Source organism: Crocodylus porosus, unplaced genomic scaffold (assembly GCF_001723895.1).
Source record: "Crocodylus porosus isolate Cpor-Errol unplaced genomic scaffold, CroPor_comp1, whole genome shotgun sequence".
Taxonomy (NCBI): Eukaryota; Metazoa; Chordata; order Crocodylia; family Crocodylidae; genus Crocodylus; species Crocodylus porosus.
This window is the reverse complement of record NW_017728911.1, coordinates 12,812,763-12,823,829: the sequence shown is the minus strand read 5'-3', so window position 1 is coordinate 12,823,829 and position 11,067 is coordinate 12,812,763. Positions and strand designations below refer to the sequence as shown.

General features: G+C 41.1%; 1 protein-coding gene across 6 annotated transcripts in view; it reads left to right on the top strand.

Annotated features, from left to right (window-relative positions):
• Positions 1-11,067, top strand: part of TJP1 (tight junction protein 1) — a 276,897-nt gene that overhangs the window by 228,519 nt on the left and 37,311 nt on the right. For all 6 annotated transcript variants that reach the window (XM_019533451.1, XM_019533449.1, XM_019533448.1 and 3 more), the window contains 3 exons: positions 4,972-5,114; positions 8,193-8,298; positions 9,206-9,356. In XM_019533451.1, coding sequence (XP_019388996.1) covers positions 4,972-5,114; positions 8,193-8,298; positions 9,206-9,356 — 400 coding nt within the window. The remainder of the gene's footprint in view (positions 1-4,971; positions 5,115-8,192; positions 8,299-9,205; positions 9,357-11,067) is intronic.

The window sequence follows — 11,067 nt, the reverse complement described above, 5'->3', positions numbered from 1 at the left end:
ATTCAAAAAGGATGTGGAGAAGCTTGAGAGAGTCCAGAGGAGAGCCACGTGCATGATCAGAGGTCAGAAAAACAGACTTTATGATGAGAGGCTGAGAGCCATGGGACTCTTCAGCCTGGAAAAGTTCAGGCTCAGGTGTGATCTGATGGGCACCTATAAGTTTATTAAGGGTGTTCACCAGGATCTGGGGGAACATTTATTCACCAGAGCACCCCAAGGCACGACGAGGTTGAACTGTTATAAACTCCTGCAACATTGTTTCAGCCTAGATACAAGGAAGAATTTCTTTACTATCCGAGCCCCCAAGGTCTGGAATAGCCTGCCGTCGGAGTGGTTCAAGCACCTACTCTGAACACCTTCAAGAAAAAATTGAATGTATATCCTGCTGGGATCCTGTGACCCCAGCTGACTTCCTGCCTCTGGGGCAGGGGGCTGGATGATCTTCCGAGGTCCCTTCTAGCCCTAACATCTGTGAAGTCTGAGCAAGAGACAGCCTACCTGGGTGGAGCAAGTTAGGGGCACGCAGGACTCTTTTTTTTTTTTTCCCCCCCTGCTCTACTTCTTCCCCCGTGTGTTAAGGGAGCCTGGGACACTGTCTGCCACCCTGGACAGCAGCAAGCATGGAGTGGGGGGAGGCATTCCCCACCCCAGCCTCGCCTGCTGTTTCCCAGCAGAACAGGCTGTTGTGTGGCCAGGCAGGGTATCCCTGGCCCCCTGTATTTGTGTGAGGGAGTATGACCCCCTCCTCCCCCCCGCTTGCTGTCTTGGAGACCCAGGCTCTGTTCCAGCCTGACAGGATGTTTCCAGTTCCATGCTTGTGTCCCTAGGGAAACCCCAGGGGTCCTGGAGGTGACTCCTTAGTCGTGTCATTTGATTCTTTCAGTGGTTGCTGCAGACCAGTGGGAGCTCCTCCAGCTGGTCAACAGCAGTAGTATAACCTGTTGTTCCTTTTTCCCTTCTGACAGCCTGTCCTATGCATGTGTGGCTGTTTACATGATGAATGTCTTCATCATGCAAGGAAAGTGATTGCCTGTATTGGAATAACATCTAGTGGCACCCTAAATATATAGAGGAGATGTTTTATGTAACTCTTTCATACTGAATAGTAACCGTATAAAGCCACTGTGCATTTTCTCCTGTTTACTAGTTTAACTTTAAAAAAATTAAGGTTAGATAATTTAAAATATTCCATAGTAAGGAACTACAACAACCATTTTGTGAGTTTAATATAATTCTCCTGCAGTTGACTGTAAAGCTAAATTCTGAATTCTGAGTTCTCCATGTTAATCCATGAGAGAAAGCAGCAAAGACTTTAAGGTTTAAAAGACCTGACAATTTTGTATATGAAAGAAAATCCCAGAATATGCAATTTCTTACTACACTGCAATGGGTCTTGCATGGTGGAAATTGTTAGCCTGGTTTTGGAGGAAGTTTTGGTAATATATTATTTTTATTCCCGCCCAAGTCTGTTGTTTGTAGTCTTTTTATTCCATGCTCTATAATTTAAAAGCTGAGGTGCCACTGATAAATGGCAAAAATGGAAAGAAGCAGACCATGAGGTACTTACTAAATCAAGCCGAATTGTGTGTTAACAGGTTGATAAACATAAGGAAAAAGTCTAAAGGGTGTAAATGAATATGTTGCTTCAGACTTCATTTCTCTCTTGCATATTTTCTTAATGCTTTTTAAAAACTTTAACTTGCAGTACTTAGGCAAGGATATTATTAATAAAGGATATCAAAATAAGAGTGGTGTATAACTTAATGTGTTAGGCTGCATGATGGAAAACCTAAAGTTTTAAATTGTACCTGTTGAGTTACTAATGCAATAGTAAAAATATAAATATTGCAACAAGGTGTAAAGTCATTTTGGGTTACTGGTTATGTATGAAAGATGCAATTAAAAACTAACTTTTTGTTGTAGAACATCATTAGTGTTTAGTGCTCATAGATTGGAAACATAACATCATAGGGCTTATTTCCACTACTTTTTTTCCCTACTGCTTTGTAAATTGCTATTTTAATTATTCTCATATAATAAAAGCCTGTCTAGTCTGTCTGCCTCGCTTTATTTGCACTCTGATTGGTTGTCTTGGTAGCCGATCACAATGCTGACAGAAACAATTAGGGTACTCCAAGAGCATTTTGGACCGGAAGTGATGCAGTGGGGGAAGGGGGCAAGAGAAAATTGTCATTGTTTTCCTGCTCACAGTTAGGCACGCATGCTGAAAACAAAGCAGTGGAATAGGGAAGGGCATACAGAAGAAATATAATGTATATTAGGTAGCTTAAGGTGGAAAATCCTCCCCCTTTTGTTTTTGAGAAAAGACTGTGCAGAAAATAACTTAGAAAACCTTGTTAATTTCTAAAAATGATACGTTCAAATTTCAGAGTTGGGTGCTTTAAAGAGAGACCTTTCCAGTACATCCTTGATTATCCAAACCTTTTAGGAAGTGTGTGCTCAAAGGCTGTTGGAATAAGTGAAACTGTAACAAAGTCCATAAGAAGTACAACTGTTTGTTGTTGTTGTTGTTGTTAATTCATCTTCATATCTGCAGCAATTGCTTTCTCTATCCTGTACCATTCATGTACAACAGTATATCAGGTCCCAGACTTTACCAGGCTAGTAACTTTGCTTCTGCTGTTAACACCTTTCTCTTGCTAGTTTGCTCATTGTTTTTAGTTACCAGGACACATGTAATAACAGCACATCTCAGTGTCAGTAATTACTGTGCCTAATAATGGAGGGTATGTTGTATTGCCTTTATTTAATATCCAATATAAATGTCCAGACTTCCAAAAGTAAAGAGCATTGCATCTCCCATTGATTGCAGCAGATTTTGTGGGGTATCAATATTTGGGCCCTGACCTACATTAACGGGTGAGTTTTGTGATAGATTTTAACTTGCCCCCATTTGGCCAATTTATGACATAATAAAATGCAAACCAGCCATAAAGATAGTCCACATTTGATGTGGTAGATTTTGTGGTTGGTTTATGTTGTGCTTTAATTTGAATATGTACTAGGTTGCATGGCATGGCTTTAAATGTCTCTACCCAAGGAACCTTAAAGCTACCCCATGCAGCCTGATGCTTGATCTGTGGCACAGGGATCTGGGAGCTCCTATCTATAGCACCTTGGCATGCCCCTGCAGCCAGCTGAGCAGCACCCTGGCAGACTTGCAATAGGATCAGAGGAATTTTGTCCCAGATCCCAGCGATTGCATGTCCTGCCTTGCTGTTGTGCATGGCAGAATACACAATTGTTGGGATCTGGAATAAAATTCCTCAGATTCTGTTGCACCCCTGACTACATCTGTCAGGGGTCCTTCTTGTTTAAGTGCCGAATTTTAGGCACTTTATCATGAAATTAATACACTTGAACTAATACATTTCTAACAGTTTAGGCTGAGCGCTAAACGAAACTGTACCTGGATGTGTTAGTAAATAAGCCTTGTTCTCAATGCCAGCTACTTAGTATTGTCAGAAAAAGCATGTTCCAGCTTTATATTTTTCAGTTATTTTTATCTTTCAGTACCAATCTAGTCCTAGTAGAGTTACTGACCAAAAAAATAGTTGATCCTGTAATTTAAGATATAGCTTTGAAGTAATAACTTTGGTATACTTAAAATAAACGGTTGTTACTTTTGTGTAATGTGCATCTGTAGGTACAACAATAGTTTATGGATGCAAATATTAGTTGCTGCTGACTAGCTTCATCTAGTTCCTGGAAAAGACAGGTTTTAAAAAAAATTGATAGTAAAGGGCCTGTGGAGATTTAACACAATGCCAAAAGAAAAACCTTTAATTGTGATGGACTATGTGTGTAGTATGTTTAATTTGCCTATAGATATTTTTTTGCCAAACTTGTTGACCCCTGCTAGTGACTATTATGAAGAAGTTATTGTGATGATCCGTGGGATGACATGAAGGAAACAAGTGTTTTCTTAACTACTTCTAATGTAGTATCTGTATTGCTGTCTAAATGTAAATAGAAAAATGTGGTAACTTATTCTGTAGTTTTATTTATAACTACAGCTGACATTTAACAATAGGAAAAATATTTAAGCAGTGTCTCTTCCTAACAACATGTCTTTTTACATATGTGCACAGTTTTAATAGATGCGCTGGGTACTGTTGCTTTTAGTATACCAGCTTCTACATTTGATTGTTATTAATTGTTATTGATTATGGATTTGATTATTAATATGTGTAGCAGTATGTTAATCAAGGAACTCAAAATTCATAGTCTAGAAATTTGGAAGGGATTTTAGCAATATCTAGAACACCTCTGGATTTCGCCAGCTGTCTACCTCAGTCCTGGTGCTGAACTAAGATCTGTCCATATGGTGTTTCAGTAGAAGGCTATCCATGTGAAGCAAGTGGCATGAAAGGCAGCCTTTCACTTTACACTTTCCCTCTTTCTTCTCCATACCTATAGTGATTCTGTATTGTTCCAGTTACAAGTCTGCAACCCATCCTGGCCTGCTGCTACTTCTCTTCCTCCCTCTTCCCTGTCCACCAAAGAACCTTAACAATCTCACTTAACTTGCGTTCAGGGGCAGCCTACACTTAGGCCCCCAATGGGTTTCCTTTAATGGTGCCATAGTACATTTTTTCAGTACAGCTTTACAGAAATATTGAATGAATTACATAAAATATTCTCATTTTGGAGAAGGAAAGCTGTTTTTCCTTAAGTTGAACCTGAAAATGTTGACTTTTAAGCAGAACAGTACTGTATATTTAAGGGTCTTCGATGTTGAATGAATTTGACCCGAAATGCTTAAACAGTTGTTTGCATTAATACTATGCTGCAGGAGAATGTAGGGGGGGAAAAAAAACCTCTTTAGCCACTGCTGGCAGTTCTCTGTGTACCAAAAATACTAATCTTTGAGGGGCAAAAGAGTTATTCTATATAAGAATTATTGTGACAAGATTAAAATAAATGTGCTTTTTTGTTTTTCTGACGTAGTCTTCGGAGCAGAGAGGATGAGAGGGTATCAAAACCGGGAGCTATCTCTACACCTGTCAAGAATGCAGATGATATCCCTCTTTCTAAAACCATGGAAGAAGTTGTAGTTGAAACAAATGAAAAACAGACTCCACCTTTGCCAGGTATATATGTAAAAGTGTCAAGTTATGCATGGTATCTCTAATGTAGCCCAGTAGGATTAGCAATCTTTCCTGCCAACAGAATGTTTTCTCTGAAAATTAAAATACTAGGTAAAAACTTAATTTGTGATAGATTCAGAGGGGGAACATTCTAATGATATGAGTGCAAATTACTTGGCTGAAATGTAAGCAAGAAACAACAGGAATAAAATCTAAGCTTTTTGTTATTTTTCTGGACATGAAATTACTGTGTTTGTGGTTCTGTTCTGAAAGCATGCTCTATGCTGAGATTAAAAACCGTTTGTTACAACTGGGTTGTTGTATGGTTTTGCCTAAGAGTTGTTTCACAGGCCAGTGTCAATAAGAGATTTTGTTTTTTCTGGGTACCAAGATAGATGGCCTCTTGTAGCTCAGTTCCACTAAACTGTAAGGGCTACTGTAGCATGTAGGTTCCCTGTTCATGCCCCATTTTGCAAGGCACTTGTACTAACACAGAATGGGGGGGAAAAAGCTATCGCTGCTCTGGAGAGTAGTATAAGAAAGATGACTATGGATGGATTCAAGCATTCAGGTGAATGCAAGGAAACAACGAAACAATATTGGTCAGTCTGATAGTCGATGGTCTCAGCACACCAGCAGGCAAACTAAATTGGGGGTGTTTTAGGCATCACAGCACAGTAGTTTTCAGGAAGTATTTGAAAGAGAGTATTGAGGCACTTTTGAAAGAGTTTCCCTCTAAATACCTGCAAGAATGAGGTGCAGGATGGGAGAAAGCACAAAGTTTCTTAGCTGAAAAATGTTATAACAAGTGGGCTATAGATGCTGGTATCAGGGGTATGAACAGCTGCAGGAGTTAATATTGCAGCAGTGAATTAAAGTGGATAGAGAACCTTGAAAGTGAAAACAAGTAGTTGGTTTGATGTGAAAGAGAAGTGGAGCCAGAAGATGGCTTAAGTAAAAGGATATAGACAAAATGATGGGCAAGGAAAATGATCTTTCTAGCGGCCTTATTAAAGAATGAGTGCAGCCAAAGAATGAATTTGTTCTATCCAAAAACAAAACATGAGATGGGAATTTTAGCTGGGAAATCTCTACCTTAGAGATGATATCCAAGAAAACTCTGAGATATAGACATAGCCAAGATACAGGGACATAAAGAGATGTTTGGGTTAATGATATTTCTCACATTATGGTCCTGAGTGGCATGACTGGGATTGAAGGCATGTGTTTAGGACTGTGGAATAGGTTTATTATGAGGGGGGATGAGCTAGAGTAGAGTTGAGGCAGCATTTGGCGAAGGAGAAGGAGGAGGAGGGAAATGATGGGATGGGATATGAAGGGGTGGAAATACTAAGGCAACAAGGTACATGAAAAAAGCAGACAAGAAACTCCTACAAAGGAGAAGGGGAGAGTTGTAGGAGGCAAAAGGCAGACAAAAGGCTGAGAATTTTCTTGTTTTGTCATTTTTTTTTTTTTTCCCCTCTTGGAAGGAAATAGAAAAAAATGGATTCAGGATGGTGAGTTTGAGGAATAAGTTAAAGGTATCAGGAAACTCTCTGGGTGCATGAGGTATAGTTAAGTTGGAGAAGCAGGGTTGCTTAGTGAGGTTGATGGCAAAACTCAATTCTTTGGCTAGGGACAGACATTCAAAAAGCCTGAGCCTGAATTGATTCAATCTTTGTAGGCAGATCTAACTTGGCCTTAACTGCACAGGTATTCCAGAAATGCAGGCATGTGCCTGCAGTGGCTCAGGCTAGACGCTGAGGAGGGAGAGAGCAGCCCTCCCTTCCCTTCTACAGGGCTGAGCTGAGGGGGGTAAGGCCAAGCCTCAGCAGGATTAGGGAGGGGTTCCCCTCCCCCCTTGATAACGGAGCATCTATCAACTCTGTTATCAGCATTTATCACCCTATCAGAAAACAAACAGCCTCTCTCATTAGTTCAAACTCTTCTTAGAGGAGGAATGGAGGGACATTACTAGCTGAGCTAGGATTAGCTTGAAAAAGCCTTAAGGCAACACTGCTGTCTGCCACAGCATGGGCTGTGGCCAGCATGTAGTCTGCTAGCTAATGCTAAAGTGTCTGTATAAAGCAAAGGGGATGATGATCCCTGTTTAGCGGGGAGGGGGGGAAACGGGAGGAAACCAGGCAGATGCCTCTGTGCCTGCAGTCTCTGCCAGAGCTCCAGCAAGGGAGCAGAGGGGAGGGGCCAGCCATGCTCTGGAGCAGAGAGCCCAGCCCAGAAAGCATGCTGGGGTGCTGGGGGACTCAGATTTAACATAAACCAGGGTGGGGTCTGGGACAGGCATTGCATATATTGGTTTGACCCAAATCATTTAAGTCTGATAATACATTCAACCAGGTTTATGTCAAACCAGTTTCAGCCATTTTCAAACCAGTTTATGTGCACTGAACATCTGTTCTGTTACAGGTTTAGACCAGATTCTGGTCACTTAAACTGGTTTATGTGTAATGTCTGTCCCTAGCCTTTGGGTCAGGCTTGTCTGTTTTGTTTAGAGGTACTTCAAGTAGAAATCCTAAACCTTGGTGTTCAAAGCTTAAATGGCTGGAAAGAAGTGTTTGATGTACACATAGGTCCACCCTCCCCATTGTAAAGATAGTATTTAGTTATTTATTCAGTATTCCCTGTGTTATGAAACTTCAGCTCAAGTTACTGTAGCACAGCGGATGTGGATGAGCCAGTGCAGGAGAAAGACCAGCTTTAAAAATTCTACTTGCTCAGGAAAGAGACTCTTGTTTAGTTTCAGGAAGTATGTAGGCATTCGTTCCTGTGCAAGAAACTCTTGGGCAGAAAAAATCTTTCTCCCTGATCTGGTGTGTTTCTTGCAGGAGAGAGTGCATGAGTGCCCATACACTCCTAAATTGTAGCAGGAGAATAGCGTTTCTCCTGCTTGAAAAGTAACACCTGTCCAGACCCCAAATACTGTTTCATTATTAACACTTGGAAAATTTAAAGGTGTGTGGGAGAAGGACTCTGCATTTTCACAATGACACAGCAAGCATGAATTATGTTATGCTTTTCCAACAGTTTAGAAAACTAATGGTTTTCTTGGTGTCTTAATAGAACCAAAGCCAGTGTACGCACAAGCAGGACAGCCAGATGTCGATTTACCAGTCAGTCCGTCTGATGGTCCTTTACCTAGTTCAACTCATGAAGATGGAATGCTTCGGTAATATGTTAAATTATTTTAAAATTTTAAAATACCCCAATTGTTGAGCCATACCCAGCTGTCATTTAACTCAACGAGCATCTACATGGCAGTTGGTAGAGTAAGAGGGGGTTGGGATGGCGGGGGTGCAAAGGCACATTGTTGACAACCCAGAGGTTGCAAGTTGGAGGCCCTAGTATAAGCGTTCATGGCACAGCCCTGTCCGATTCCAGTGAATCTGCGAATTCTGATAAATACCCTGTCACAAAGACTTGAAAAAGGAAGGATGGTAGAGTAAGATGTTCCATCGTTCTAATTGTTCATAAATATTAGAGTGATAGAGTTTAGGCTCTTTAGGCAGCTCTGTTAACACTTTTATATGACACATTTTATTGTTTTGAAACTTTAATTTTCTAGACAGCAAATGTTTGCAATAATAGCTGTCTTAAATATATAATGCCTAAATTAGTTTTGTTGATATTATCCTAATATGGATTTCTGTTCCATCTCTCCCAAATCTTGTTTTTATTGTTTTCAAAGCGAACAAATCCATACATATAGGATCAGCCTTCTGATGATAAACTATTAGATGGTGTGCAAGGTCAAGAGAACAAAACTGTGTAGAGTAACAATATGTAGGTAGGCTGTTAAGAACTTTGAAATGAGCAATATGTCCCATTTTAAAATATTATCTTCATAAATAACGTGAAGCAAAAGATAAAACCTTCCAAGTGAGTGTTGCCAATTTTAGGTCCAGCCCATGAGAGGAATATTAAGTTAATGTACTGCTGATGCAAATGATATGCATACCATAATATTCTGAAACTGAAGTAATGGCCAAACACTGTACTGTTAGTGTCTTAATTTTTGATCTATGATGATATTTTAAGTTGTGTGTATATTAAATAGAATATGTTTAAACCTTTAGGCCAAGCATGAAGCTGGTAAAATTCAAAAAAGGAGACAGTGTGGGCCTGCGTCTGGCTGGTGGCAATGATGTAGGTATATTTGTAGCAGGTGTTCTGGAGGACAGCCCTGCAGCAAAAGAAGGATTAGAAGAAGGGGATCAAATTCTCAGGGTGAGTCAAACTTCCACAGATTAAAAGAATCTGTTCTATCAACTGTTGTAATATAGAACAAAATACCATTTTTGAACAAGGTGCACAAATATACTTATTAGTACTGAGCAATGTTGGATGATGCAGTTGTAAAAATTCCTGCAGTTTTTGCCTTGTTTTGTGGGAAATTATGGGTCTCAATTTTTGAAGTTGAAAATATGTTTTTTAAAACTAATGGATTGTTGACCTGTTCATACAAAAACTCCTTAGTTAACACGTCTGTTATCTATTATGTCTATTAATTGTCTGTTAATAGTATTTTGTACCTTTCATTTATAAACTTTGAAGTGCTTCATAAAAGACAGTTAAGTCCAGTTATCCCCTGGAATCTACAACCAGCCTTGAAATAGAAGCACAGTGTTTTGTTTTCCCTGGAGTTAGCCTTGTAAATGGATTAAATTTTGTTACCTGATATGGTAATAAAGTATGCTTTTTGGGACCCCAACTAGCACTCACATATTTGGGGAGCATTTAGTTGTATAATATGCTTGAATCAGCAAAACTGAGTAAAAGGTGTAACTAGAACATATAACTTTTGTAGGGGAAAAAATCTTAGATATTGACAACTATGCATCTTAAAATGTAGTTTTCTTGTACTGCTTTTCTTTTTGTCATTACTGGCTATTTAGCAGGATGTTTATGACGTTAGTTGCTATTTATAGACTTTGTAGAGAGAGGGTGGAAAAAAAAACCTGTCAGGGAAGTTTTTATGTTCTTATGTGTAATAGAAAATTGCATGATACAGGAGTTTAAACTAATGATCTAATGTCTTCCATCTAACTATCTAAAGGTATGGCCCTCAATCTCTGATATTTCTAGATAGGTGATCTAGAAATCTAAATACAAACATATTAGGGTGCACTGATAAAGATTTTTTGGGCCAATACCGATTGCCAATTATTAACAAGGCATATCGGCTCATCCCAATCTGATTGTTGATATGCATCCCAGCAGCTTGGAGAACAGCACCCAGGTGGTAAGTCTGAGGGGTGAAGGCCCATGGGGAGGGGTGGGGCAGGGCCGGATGGAGGTCCTGGCAGGGGGTGAGGGAGTGGGGCAGGAGCAGGTGTTGCACAGTCATGGTAGGAGCCAGCTTGTCCAGAGGGGCATGAGGGTGGGGGGTTCCTGCCGCTGTGCGCACTGCCAGAGGAGGCACAGGGGCGTGTGCCCTTGGATCTGCATGCGGGCCGAGGGCAGGCAGCTGCTGTGGGCTAAGGCCAGGGGCTGTGCTTGGCTCTTCTTGGCTGCGGGGAGAGAGTTGGGCAGGGTTGGGAAATGGCGGCACTGGGAGGGGGACTACAGCCACCCCAGAATTCACCAGAGCCTCCCTGTAGCTCCTTTCCCAGCATTGTCACTGCTGCCCACCCCAAGTGCAACCCCAGCCCAGCCTCCACAATCGGAAAGAGCCCGATGCTGCCCCTGGCCTCAGCCCGCAGCTGCAGCCCACCCTCACCCTGTGTGCAGATCTAGAGGGCCCGTGCTTCCCCTTGGGATGCACACAGCATTGGGAGCCACCCCATGGACAAGCTGCAGCTCCCACGGACTGCCTTATTCCAGCTGGGTAGTGCTTGCCAAGCCTTACTCCCTCCCTCACCACACCCGTTTCAATCTGCCCCCACCACACTCCTTCCCTTCCCCCTCCCCTTCCACCACAACAGACTTACCAGCCAGA